This window comes from Pyxicephalus adspersus, chromosome 3, assembly GCF_032062135.1.
Source record: "Pyxicephalus adspersus chromosome 3, UCB_Pads_2.0, whole genome shotgun sequence".
In the NCBI taxonomy this organism is placed as follows: domain Eukaryota; kingdom Metazoa; phylum Chordata; class Amphibia; order Anura; family Pyxicephalidae; genus Pyxicephalus; species Pyxicephalus adspersus.
In genome coordinates, this window is record NC_092860.1 from 24,101,598 (window position 1) to 24,115,818 (window position 14,221).

Genomic DNA, 14,221 nt, shown 5'->3' on the forward strand with positions numbered 1-14,221 from the left:
ACCTATCCCTGCCTTTTCAGTACAGTATATCCGTGTTTAGGAATTATCTAAAGTTAGAATCTAATTCTTGAACGGAGATACTGGTTTGCAAATGACACATTAATGTAAATGTTGGTTCATTTGTTAACAACAATGCTCAACCTAAATTTTTTTTAAGTTGGGAGGAAAAAAAATTGTAGATGGGTGGCAGCCCCTGTACTGTAACCCAAATATTCAATAACAACCCAAAATCAGCTGGGTGGTTGCTGAAAAGTGCTGGGTGGTGTGGCTGGGAAGAACACATGTCTAATGCAAATGCTGCAGCATTTCTTTCTTTATCATTGCTTTAAAGTTACAATGTTGCACTGAATAATTGAATGGGGTTGAGGAAATGCTTTCCCCTGCTTGCAACAGACTAAAGCTGCGTACACACGTCAGATTTTTATCGCACGATAATCGGCATTGGCCAAATATCGGGCGAAAATCTGGCGTGTGTACAGTCGGCGTCGTCCATCGTCCGAACGACCGTACTGGCGGATCCACGGACGATGAACAACGACCGATCCTAATGAAAGGGAAGGGGAAGAGCGCGCAGCAGGGTGCCGCTCCGTCGCTCTCCCCCTCCCCTCTCCATAGAGCATGAACGGTGCTGTATATCGTGAAAGATCCTTTCCAATGACAAAAATTGCACGTGTGTACGCAGCTTAAGGAAGCTCATGGATTTGTAACAGTGGTAAACCATGCACCAGACACCCCATAACAGTCTAAGCAGGTTTGACCTGCACTTTTATTAACCAAGGCAGCAAAAAAACATTTTAACAGTTTTATCACAGAAGGACTTTGTACAACAAAAAACATACAAACAACTGCTTGTCTTAAGCTAAGAACACATGTCCAACGGTTCTCGTCCGATAATGGGCTCAGGGCCGATATGAGGCGAAAATCTGGTGTGTGTACAGCGCAAGTCATCTATCATCCGAATGACTGTCCTGGGGGATCCAGGGAGGATGGACGACTAACGCTCCTAATGCAAGGTAAGGAAAAAAAGGGGGAAGCGGGGTGCCGCTCAGTCGCTCTCCCCCCTCTCCATAGAGCAGAACAGTGCAGTATATACATCACTCATTCATGCATTGTGCAGTCCTTAGTCATTGGAAAGGATTGTGAAAGATCCTTTCCAACGACTAATATTACACATGTGTATGTGGCTTTAGCCACTAACTAAAATATACAAAAACAAGGTGCCCTTTATTGGGTTCCGCAATATTGACAATATCGGTTGACAAATTGCTACAATTCACTGTAGGGCAAATAAACTACTAATGATATAGATTTGAAACAACTACTGATTGGTAGAACTGGCCAGCCTCAGAAATTCAGCCCAAGACCAAAAGAAAAAAAAAATTACACTGTGGGATCCACTTGCAACAGTTGGTGTTAAAATAAATGCGTCTATAATTAAATATTGTACAGATGTATCTTCTTTGTCCAAGTAAAAAAAAATAAAACAAGATTGCAGTTTGCTATTTGAAGCAGACCTATAACTACTTTTTTTGCTATTATTGTTATTAATAAACAGGATTTATAAAGCGCCAACACATTACGCAGCACTGCACATTAAATAGGGGTTGCAAATGACAGACAAATACAGAGAGTGACACAGGAGGAGAAGATGACCCTGTCCAGAAGAGCTTACAATCTAAGAGATGGGGGAAGTAGCATACAAAATGATAGCTAAGCTATCTTGCAGGGTTACCTGGATCACAAAACTGGCTATCTAAGAGTTGTGGGAAGTAACACACCATAGGAGGGGAGATATGTAATGGTGGAAAGGGGTGAGGGTTTAAAAGACAGAAGAAGATGGGTAGGCAATTTAAAAAAATGGGTTTTCAGTGCTCTCTTAACCATTTTATATAAATTAAAGTAAAAAAGACATTTTAAAGAAAAAAAATGGGAAGGGTTGTGAAGGTATCAAGGGCTCTGCAGAGGTAAAGGTCATTTTTTTTATTTTAATGAAAATTTCTCTTTAAGATATGAGCAAAGATGAGGCTTTCTGGAAGAATGTGCCATGTACTGACAAATGGAAAGAAAAAAAAAAACTACACGGTCATATGAAAACCAATGGAAAAGAACCTCAAAGCAACTGTAAGACCTAATGATAGAAATGTTATGATCTGGGGCTGCTTTATTACTTCAAGGCATAGGCATCATGCGGTCAGCCATGAATTTTGCATAACATCAAACTGCTTGATGACAACATGAGGCCATTCAGAAAGTTGAAGCTAAACTGAAAATAGATCTTTCAACACAAATATGATCTGAAGGACACAAATTCACCAAGTAATGTCTGAAAATGAGAAATGTAATGGTAATGCTACTTTAGGATGTGATCAGTTATTTGGTTGTAGACCTGTGTGCAGCCGTTTCGCTGTAATTCACCTCCTCCCCTTTATTGATTATGGTTTATGCGACCAATTCTGCCTGCAGCTGTGTATTCTACTTTAACCTAGATTCAGCCTTCAGGGATATTACAATCTAGGAAGCTGAGCAGTGTTTTAGCCTTCAGGGAAACGTCTTTGTAAGCCTAAAGCTTATACTAAACTTCACTTTTTTGGCAAGTACAAATATAGTTGGATCTTCTCAATGCACCAAAATACTACTTCTGTCCAAGGAGGTATTCTCTTTGCAAAAGCTGACTTTTAAAATAAAGTACTGTAAAAAAAATGGGGAAACAGAAGGTCAACACCTTAACAAATAAGTTTTCATAGATGCATTATAGTAGGAAGCCAGATAGAACTACATCATTCTTACCGATTAGTCATAACTTTACCAAACCCAATAAACAACTTAACATATGATACTTTGCCAATAGTAAATCTATTTTCCTGGGTTTGTACTATGAACTGGATTGCACTGCACAACTCTTACTCAATATAGGACAATGTATTAGATTAGTAATGAATATAGCTCCCTCTTGTGGCAAGCATAGGATATACATGTGGGAAGCATTACATTTTTTTCTGTGATTATAACTATAGTAAATTTCTTTTATATGAAACACGTACAGATCAAATATGAACCATTTGTATAATGAAAATCCGAGTTTTACTTATGTATTACTTACCTTAAAAAAAATGAATTTTAAATAAAAAGAAAGACTTTAAAATAATTTCCAAAGCACCAAATACAAACACACTATATTATGAGGTCTATTTATAAAGCGGCAAATCTGATATTCACTGAAATATTCTGAGGTGGAGAATCTTCCAGGCCCATGTGTTTCAATGGCAGTAACTGAATCTCCACCAGGGAATGGTTCAGGGAATGCCAGATTCACTGCTGTATAAATAAACCCTTTATATTTTATATCACTGAACTTCAAACACAGAGCCAAATGAAATAAAATTGATTATAAAAAACAAAACCCTTCCTTTCATTTTTGTCTGTTTGGTGAAACCATTGTCCCAGTGATAAAAAATGAGAGGACATATCTAACAGAGCCCTGGATATCATTGAAACCCGTAACTGATTCTTATCCTTCGTAGACCCTAAAGTGTGGCCATCCATGTGCCTTGACCCTAACTAGTTCTAGCCGCTAGTGCTTACCCATGGGTTAATGCTTGCACCTAGGGATAGCTATGGATGAGCTATGTAGGCAACTACACTGTAATACAACGGTCTGCCTCCATGTAGGAAGATAAGGCAACATTCAGGGGCAGACATGGGGAAGTGCAAAGTGTTCTGCTGCATGAGGGCCCTGAACCATCCTCAGCCAACAGTGACCCTCACAGGGGGTACAAACCTATCAAAAGTTCCATGCCAAGAAGTGCAAAAGCTGGCTAATTGAATGACTGCACATAATCAACAGACCGCTCATTTCTAAAAAAATGTTTGCCAACTACCTTGTAGTCTTTGTCGATAATAACAAGGTGTAGGGGCCGGTTCACTGTTAGAATCAGATGCTGTGATGTGCTTCACCTTTAGCAGTGATCTGTCAAGGACATTTTATATGCTCCCCATCAGCCAAAAGAGGACATCTCCACAAATATGAAAAGTCTGCCACCGATTGCCCAGCCAACTGAACCAACCACAAGTAGTTTCCTGGCATGAGTCCTTGTACTGCTCTTCCACGATCTTTCTGGTTTGATTTACTGCATAGTCCAGTATGACCCACTTAACGGTACAGGTTTTAGGAAAGGTAGCAAATCAGTGAATAATATTGGCCATGTTTTACTGATCATAAGCGTCAATTTATGAATGATTTACTAGGGGATTCACCTTTACAGACAAAAAGCATGATTTATTAAAGCTCTCCAAGACTGGAGATGAAAGACTATCATAGGTGAACCTGGGTGATTCAACAAACCGGGTTTAGATCTGGTCCAGGATTGAAAACATTTGCTAACCAACAAAGTGTTCTCCCCAGCCCCTATTAGCTGGGTGCACCACCTGGAAAACTTTCAGTAACCACCTGGCTGTTTTTAGGTGGTCACTGAAAACTTTGGTCACAATACAAGGGCTACCATCCCCCCTACAGCTTCTTTCTCCCAGCTTAAATACATTTCTTGGGAGAATATTGTACTAATAAATTATATTTAGGAAATCCATTCCAGATTTGCTGAATCGCTCTGCCATGATAGTCTATCTTCTCCAGAGCTTTAATAAATCAAGCCCATTGAATAAAGAAGGATTTGACAGCATTTATCTGGCATTCCGCAGTCAACAGCAATCATTAACAAAAGGATAAATGTGAACCAGGCTTATGCAGCAGCCGGTGAACAGCTGGTAAAGTCTCACTAGTACAGTAGCTGCAAGGGATATTATTTACCCTGCAGGCAAATGTGCCAGCAATAGCTCTCTGCAGTGCCAAAACAGTATATATATTCCCAGCACTAGAAGGGTTAGCTTTATTTCCATGTACAACAAACTAAAAAAAAAAATAGCATGCTCTCCTTCTTCCCAGAAAAAAACAGCTTGGTGTCAGGCATGTAGGCTGGTACCCCAATGGTAAGAGTACAACACACATGCCGTAACCCTACAATGATGATACCGGTATGAATACCCTTCAACATTGGGGAATGCTTACTTGCCTCATAGGAAGGCTAGCAGGTGCCCCCCCTTCTTGTGAATATGTTGTGAAATGTTTTTAGGGACACATGACAGTAGCATGCCTGACAAATGAAATGGTCAATAAGTTACTGACATTCAAGTTAAATTGTTTATAAATAGCGCTCCTAACTCAAAGACATTTCTACTATTTTGTTCTATACCAGGGCTGGCTGAAGACGTGAATAAAGTGAATAAAGTTGAATATAAGGGTACAGAGTTATTAGATCTGCTATTAGACATTACATGAACTCTTTTTAATGTATTAGAATAAGGGTGCAGGTATTACTTACAGTTGTGCCGAACATTTTTCTGCCCTGGTGGATCCACCTATGCCTCCAATATAATAGCTGTCATTGTAAATACCTCTGTTATTTGTGGTTTGTTAAAATAACTTTTATTATAAGTTGTCAGTGTAAATGTCTTGGTTACATACCATAGGTAATCAGTGTAAATGTTGCAGCAGCCTGTAACCTATGCTGCCGAGACGGATCAGTTCATGAGAAGGGGGGCACATGTTTCTCTTTTTGTCTTACGTGTTATAGGAACTTTTCCCAGCACTGCCATCAAGTACAGCCAAGCCAGCTAGGGTATGTCAACTCTGCCATAGCTGGCATCTGAGGTTCTAAAGCTTATCACTTGTAGTTGGCCCCTATGTACCTGCACATGCTTCACTGCTGATATATCAGCCATTGGTCCTAAAAAATAATCAAGCTGTTAATTCCCCCCCCCCCCCCCCCCGTCCCCTAGCTTTTGTGATAATTATGCTGCTGGTCACTCCCTGGATCTAATGGTGATTCCAGTGTTAGTCACGCCTTGAGTGGTAATTATGTAGTTGGTCATGCCCTGGATCTAATGGTGCTTTAGCCATTAGTCACACCTTGATCGGTGATAATGCTGTTGGTCATGCCCTGACCCTAGTGGTGATTATGCCATTGGGCACTAGTGATCATTACGCTGTTAGTTAGACCCTGCCTCTACTTGAAATTATGCAGTTAATTATCACACTGCTTTAAAAACAATTATGTAAGTGGTCACTTCCTGGCCCTAGCTGTATTTTTGTTGAAGACACTCTTAGGCTTTAACAAAACCTTGGCTCTAGTGGTATTAATGGCAGCAATAACTTTTAAACTCTAGAGATGATCATGGTAATGGTCTCTCTGGGGTTCTGATGTGGTTCATGCTGCTTTTAGATTATGATAAAAAGTTATGAAATTTACTTTCTAGTTCTAATGGCAATTATGATTGTATTGAGCCCATTGCTAAATAAGACATGTTTTGTGATCACCTCTGGTTCTTTACTGGTGATTGCCTAATTTAAATAGCGATTATGTGGTGGAAACTTTCTGGAGTACAGAGATAATCTACCTACCTGTTTAGTCTCAGTAGTTTTTACAGAATGTGTGTGACAAATTAGTACATACTGGATAAAACAGCAGCTGACCATTGTGCCTAGAATAGTCAATTGGGGCGAGCTTCCCATTGTGTGTTCTTACCCCTTTGCTTGCCTTTCCCCGTAGTGTGTTACATGAAGACTATGGCTAAAACTACATACACATACTAGATTGCTGCAAGACAAACAATTCCTATTGTCTGGAGCAATAATCAAGCATCTGTACAGTGGTCCCCTGACATCAATCCATCTTTGCAGATCAATGAATGACTGAACGGGATGACTATTGTACTTTCCTATAGAGGGGAGTGCAGTGGGTTGCCACTCACTCATTCTTCCCTCTTCACTCTCCATAGAACTGAACAGCACTGTGTGTACATTACTCACTGATAAATGTTCTTTTATAATTGTTTCCAAGGACAGAAATCTGACATCTGTACAGCGCTTAGATTGGAAGTAAGAACTTCAGAGAGTTCTGTAGCATTGGCAGATAAAAACTTCTAAGATGCTAAATATTTATTTGTATTGAAAATAAACTATAACTCCTTATAGCAACCATAACTATCATTACAGAAAGTGCACACACATGTGATCAGTCAGTGAACACAATATTGAATGTCCATAACTTAAGAAAAAAAATTCCTTTTATTCATCTAATATCTGTGTGTGCTCAGAGCTCAGTAGACAAATCTTATATTACCAGTTTGCCACAAATGCCAGATGGTTGTTAGGAATCTATTGAATCTGGATAGTTTGCACCTGCATTGCTAACATGGGAATGGAAAGGCATAATCATCCAATCACTTTTAAAACTCAAAAAAGTAAACCCTATGAAAATTCTATGTATATCTAAAGCTAAAATATGTTTTTTTTTAGTTTTGGATAGAGATAGCATGGTTAATATTAATAGCATTGAAACCGATGGATTGGCGGCACCAGGAGCTAATCAGATTCTACAGCAAGTACTTCTTCTGGAAGTGAAAATGTTGATGGGGAAGAAAGTAAGAAACTAGTGTTCTGCTATTTGTTCATTATTTGGTCAGCTGGCCAGGAGTGTGTTTTGTATCAGAAGTAAATAGTCCCTCCAAAGATAAGGATAAGAACATTTACTGTAGTTCCATAGAGACCGTTTTAGAGGCATCAGGGCCCCTTTTCTAAAAGTAATGCAAGAGAACATTTGTTTTACCTGTTCACCCCCAAAAGAATAATGTTCTCCTTGTCCCTAAAATGTTGGTTTTCATAAAATACTGCAAATTTCCATTTTTCTGTAGTGCAATTTTTTTCTTGGGTTTAGCTGGCATAAGTCACTGACTCTTTCATACATGGGCACAACAGATGTTGATGTGGCACAGACTGCTGACAGATTCCTAATTCAGCTGTATAGCTTATGCATGGGAAAATAATGATCTGGCTATGAATAAATTCTTTGCACTTAATATTTTTGTGCCCCTAAGTAGACTGAGAGCTTACCTTATCTCATTCTCCAAAAAAACTGAACCACAGCTTTCTCCCAGGGCTTCGCTTATTGGGGACAGACAAAAGGGTGAAGAAAATGCATCAGAATCTGAGTCCAAAGGGCTGTCTTTGCTCACTTCATCAGAAGATATGTCCAGAGACCGTTCATCTTCGCCTTGTTCTACAACATCCCCCGTTCCATCTGAAGAAACGTCAAAGGGATTCTGTTCTACAGGGGAGCCAGCAGAATTCTGTCTTGGGTTGTCTCCTGGGTTTTCTTTGGTAAATGTAGATGGTTTTTGAGATGAGGAAGGTGCAGCTTTTGGAAGGTGACGATTTCTTTTTCGTTGAACTTTTCGGACGGGGGAACTCTCAGGGGTAATGTAACGCAAGGCCTCTTCATCCTGACGTTGGATACGAGAGTTGGGAACCCAGGCCAAAATCAAGGTGGCACCCAGGGATTCATCTTTCTCCATGTAGACACATAGGTATCCTAAGGAGATACAAAAAATGTTATGTTAATTCTTCTTTTAGATACAAATTGTACTTGCATTATGTCGAGATCCATAGTCGGCACCGGCTGGTAAAAGAGAAGTAGATATCCATGCACTGAGGGAGCACAAGGTCTGTATGGTTGCCCCTTATTATTTTAAAGGTTCTGCTTATCTCCAATTTTCTGCTGCAGCCCATTTTTAAAGTGAACCTGAACTTTGCCCAGCTGTTTGGTAGCATTCTAGGCTTAATTTCCTTTGTTTACTAGGCAAGTATTACAGGTTTTAGTTTTTTCTTTTTGTTGTTTGTCTGCAAGGCTCCCTAAGAGTGTCTTTTAGAGACAGATAGTCTGAAAGGAAAGAGGTAAACTAAGGAATTTCAGATTGACTGAATAAATGTTAGGGCTACGCCCCCGTAAGGTGATGCTAGATTACTCTTGGCACCGAGTTTAAGTGTCTCATGGTCTTCACCAGAGCACCCCACAAGGGATGATGGGCCGGTGACCTTAGTGGGCACCGGACTACTGGGAGATTACCAGGTCGTGTCCCGAGACTCTCGCCACCAGAGGTAAACAGAACAGAGGGCTTTGGTGTAGGGACAGCCAAGTCTAGGTACTGAGTAGGATGACACCGGGAGGCAAGGTCTAGTCAGACTGTGGGCAGGCGGGTGGAAAGCATAGTCAAAGTCCAGGCACAGGTCAGGGCAAGTGGCAGACAAGGGCAGTTCAAGTTCAAGCACAGCTCAGGAATCAAAGACACAATATAGCAAAGTGTAACTGAACAAGTGTTAGGTAACAAGGCCGGGGATACAGCAACAGCAGCTTGAAATCAGGGAAGTATTAATATACCTAGCAGCCAATAGCAGGACAAGGTTGGAACCAGGGACTGCTGTACTCATTGGCTGCTGCACATACTTGGTGCAGGGGATGGTAAGAAAGACACTTCCCTGCACAGCTAAAGGGAGGCTGAGGGTGCTGAAAGCTGCTGGACACATGATCTGTGGATATGGTGGTAACAATATTGTGTTTGACCAACCTATATAGAATTACCCATTTGGGTATTTTTCTGACAGTTATTAGAACTGAGAAGTGGTTTCAGCAAAATCATCTGTTGGCCAGTCAGTGTAGCGTTATTGGAAAAGCTTCCTTAGAAAATCAAATTAAATTACCAACTCATGTAAGCTGAGAACTTGATATACGTTTCTACAAGCTATCAGCCCCTAGTCACGGCCATTACCAACAACATTAGAAAATAGCAAGCGGGAGGTGGCAAAACTTAATATCACTTCCCAAAATCCTGCACTTGCAGGGAAGGGCCCAGAGAGGGGCCCAGAGTGTGTTTATTAGTGAGTGTGTACTGTGGGGGTCACAGGGGAGATAGATGGGTCAGCAGAACCATCAAGTGTAGCTCCCAGGGTTACATACGAGATAAGGACTGTAATTTTGTTCCTAAGATGAATTTGTAAGTCAGAACAGGTACATTATTTTATTAAATGCAATTAGGACAGATGTTTGTCTCAACATATTATTAGGCAGTGTGGTGTCAGTTACTGCATAAAATCTTCACTGTAAGCTAATAACACACAAAGCAAAAAAAGAAACAAAAAAAGGGGGGGGGGGGCCTTAAGAAAGAGCTCACCCTCCTTAGATCACCCACAACCTTAGCTGTGTTTAGCAAAAGATTTCTTCTGCAAGTCATGCAAACCACCCCTCCCCCCTTCAAGCCTCTGTTCTGCACACAGGAGCAGGGAAGCCCATTCGTATCTAGGAGTCGTCAATATGTCAGATGTCCCTAATCCGTGGACTACCTGTACTGATAGCAGCCATAGTACATAGTTAGGTCATATTCTGTTCAGAGAGAGAGCTACACATGTTTAAAAAGCATGCTTACGGACAGTTTACCTGTCATGTGGAGTATTCCTGGTTTGTTTACTTAGCAATAAGAAGCATATTTTCTTCTCTCTGTACACAGCAGGAGTGCAGCACACCTTCCATCGAGTGCAAACTTCAGCAGAATTATATATTTGTCATAGATATCAGAATATTTATCACAATGAGTTTCTCTGTATTACATAGGAAAATACTTTTTTTTAACATTTTGGTACATTAAATGCCTTCCTCTCCGCAAACTGGGTGCATAGCTAGCTGAGCGTTCAATACATAAATAGTAAAATATAAAGCGGTCATACATTAAATATGAACTCTGATATAAGAAAATATCAACTTAATGTGTATTGTTACTTGAATCCTGGTATAATTTGTGTATTTCTTTAAGATCTGTAGTAATAAAGACCGGTCACTGTTTCTCTCCCTTTTGTGCAGGGTGACTGGTCTTGTACCCGCCCTCCTGCAGTTTTATTTTGGGGGCCTGTAGTGGGTGGGGCTGCTGGGATCCTCCCCTAACTCTGCTCTCTATGTGCAGGACAGTGATGATATTAACAATGCAAAGTAATTTTAGTGAACACGAAGTGGATTTATATCTTTTGTGGCTATAATATATTGAACAAGTTTGTTAATGGAAGCTGTACATCCCCATAAATTGGAGGTATGTAGACATTTCTGCTGGGGGCCTTTATATTTTGCATTGACTTTGTTCTTAGAAAGAAGTAATACATAAAAACATAAAAAAGGCTTTCTTCTGGTAATATAGTTACTATACTTTTTGTGTACACTTTTTTTGTTTTCAAACACATTTTTTAGGTTTATTATGTATTTTGTAAAGAGCTTAGGCTCTAAAAAAAATATTAATCAGTATTTAAAAATAACAATATTGTTGTGCAAAAAAAACATTTTGTAGCATAATCTCTACACAAAAATTTATAACAAACCTTGAAAAAGCATTTGAAAAAAGTTGGTTGTAGATAAAAGGTATAGTTATTAATATTTTGTTTGTCCTGTTTAAAAATGAGACTGAGGGCTGTATTTATTATTTTTTTCCTACGTCAGTTTGGTTGTCAGATTGTTCACAGCCATTCCAATCCCTATGCAATGCTCCTTCCAATGTATATTAAAACAAAGACTCACTCTGCCACCCAGTGGCCAATTATTAGAAGTGCTAAAAGAATGCTAAAGCTCTAAAGAATAAACTGCTGAATCTAGGTTGAAATGACAGACAAAACATAAAATACCACCCCTACAAGACAAAGCATTACATTTATTTACAATGTATTTAATCCCATTTCTTTTTCTATTTTCTGCTTTTGTTAGGTAACACAAAGGACATTTAACAAACAAAACAAATTAAAAAACAAAAAGGTTCACATAATAAAGCTTATAAAATAAGCAAAACAATCATAAGGAAAATAACAGCCAAATGCAAAAGAGAAAGAAAGATTTCATTAGAGATGATTAGGGTAGACTAAGGTATGTCCTATTGATTCTACTTGTTAAGGTTCTTTAACCAACATCATTTGCAGACTGAAGTTAGTTTCTTTGATCTGCTGATAAATGAAATGATAGATCCAGTATAAAATATATGAAACATTACTTGTACCCTCTCGTACTTGTATCCTCTTGTCCTATCCTATGATTGTATCTCCTGTCTAAAGGGTCTGCTGTTTTTACACTATACCAGACAGTCTGGGATTTTTTTGACAGTAGCAGCTGAAATAGTTGCTGTACTTTCCCGGACTATTCCAGATCTCATTTTGAGAGCCAGGAATACTCAGCAAGTGCAAGCGGGACAGTAGTAGTGGGGCAGAAAGAATGGACATACTTTTTTGGATGCCTGTACTGTATCTTGTGTCTTCAAATGGTTAAATGAAGGTTTCTGTGCCCGGATCTCAGCATTACCCATGGTGGTTTTAGCTGTGGTTTATCCATAATGGGAACTGAAAGTTAATATTTGCTGTTTGCCTTTCATTACAAATATTTATTTAAACAGAATTGTATAAACAGATGAAATGGTTGGACCGGTATTTAATGGTACAGTCTAGTTAAATATGTAAACCACGCTTGCCAGGCATCCTACCTGCTCAGTTCCAGAAATGTAATATTTGAGAACGTTAGCCTTGAGGCTGATGAGCTGTTCTCTAACACACTGCAGACGGCTTGTCTTGCATAGAGAAATCCTGATGTAAATATGTGTCATAACTAAGAAACATAAAAGGTGACTAGAAATAAAAAACTAAGAGAATAAAGATGCACAGAACATACCTGTTAAGGCATCTATGTGTGTTAAGGTTTGCAAATTATAAAAGAAAACTAAGCTAAGGTACATTAGGTAAAAATTTTGATTGTTTTATAGCTACAGGCTGGAATGTATTAGCAGCTCATTAATTGGTTTTAATTGTTCCCTTTGATCGGGGATGCGCAGAAGGAACTTTTTCTTCAATGGTGTAAAAAAACAAAAATGCTGATCTCACAAGCGCAGTGAGAACGGCACTTTTTTCACCGGATTTTGCACCTACGCGGTTGCGAGGTCAGGTGACAAAGGAAGAAGAGTAAAGAATCTGGTGGCCCCCAGCACTTCCTCTGCGCTGGGATGAAGGAGGATACCAGGCTGACGCGGAATTCAAGAAACCTCTGGAGGGATTGACGGATCTGTGAAGGTAAAGGTTAGTTATATTCCTGTAGACATTAAAGAGTTAAAGTGAATCTAAAGCCAAAATTGTTTCGGGAAAAGCCAAGGTGGTTCTGAGCAAAGCTAAAAGCTATGGAAAGTATATCTTATTTCTGGGTATTACCTGGGTATTGAATATTAAAAGGAATGACACAGGGACTGTTAACCAAGAGAGCATCTGATTGCCTTAGGGAATTAGGAAAGATTTTATTTTCCCCTGCTGGAGTAAATTAAACCATGTTTTATGTGATGTTTGCCTTTTTCTGGATCAACTGTGTTTAAAGGTTTCTGTCTAGTACAATGTTTCTCAACTCCTCCATAGGTTCCTTGAGCAGTGAGAATTTTTTGCCTCTCAGACCAGTTACCACTGACACCAATGGTATGACACCCCAGCTGTCCTAGAAACACAATGGGATAGAAATGGAAAGTAAGGGAAAATACCCCTAAAGTGACTCAGTGAGTATAGGGTTTCATATAAAGAATTACATACCTATAATAAAAAAAAAAAGTTCTATACATATCTCTATAAATAAAAATACAAGGTTTCTTAGCACACACAGCAGCCATTCTGCAGGAAAACCCTTAATGTAAATATTTAAGAATGCTTTGTTGCTGGCTGGTGGTCATGTGTGCTAGGAAACCTTTATTGCTTTTTGTGTAAAAAGCTCTTTCTATATGCACCTTGTCTTAGAAGCTAATTAAGGATATTGGAGCATTTGCCATTTTGGTTTTCTTGTTTGACGGTGTGGGAACATGAACATGTTCTTAGCTGTCTTGGTGCTGTGCTGGGCTTTAGCGGTGTTTATGCTCCTTTAAGGTGGAATGGGTGGCCTCCAGGCATACCTGCTTTAATCTGTTCATTGCTATATATGTTCTTTTGAAGGAAATCTGATGATTTACTGTGGCCTTTCCCATCCTTTTTATCATGTAGGAATAATTTTCAGGTCTTCAGCGAGCCCCTCCTATACTTACTATATCTACAGCTTACAGTACATTTGCCTGGTGGTCAGTAGAAAGAATGTCATCTTTTTGGATAAATAAAAGATCATTGGTGTCACTTAAACTAACCTGATAAGCACAACCTGCTCATTGCTAAAGAAACGTCTAGCAACTTCTGGAGGAACCCTGGTTAAAAAACACTGGCTTAAAGGTAGGATTCACAATTACCAGAGGGGCCTTGATGAGGCAGTTTGATTGGCAGTGCTAAAGTGTGAAATATACAGGTGACCTAGCTGTATTG

The 14,221-nt window shown here is 39.4% G+C and overlaps 1 protein-coding gene across 3 annotated transcripts in view; it reads right to left on the minus strand.

Annotated features, from left to right (window-relative positions):
* Positions 1-14,221, minus strand: part of TBC1D16 (TBC1 domain family member 16) — a 53,665-nt gene that overhangs the window by 21,058 nt on the left and 18,386 nt on the right. For all 3 annotated transcript variants that reach the window (XM_072403962.1, XM_072403961.1, XM_072403963.1), the window contains one exon: positions 7,946-8,423. In XM_072403962.1, coding sequence (XP_072260063.1) covers positions 7,946-8,423 — 478 coding nt within the window. The remainder of the gene's footprint in view (positions 1-7,945; positions 8,424-14,221) is intronic.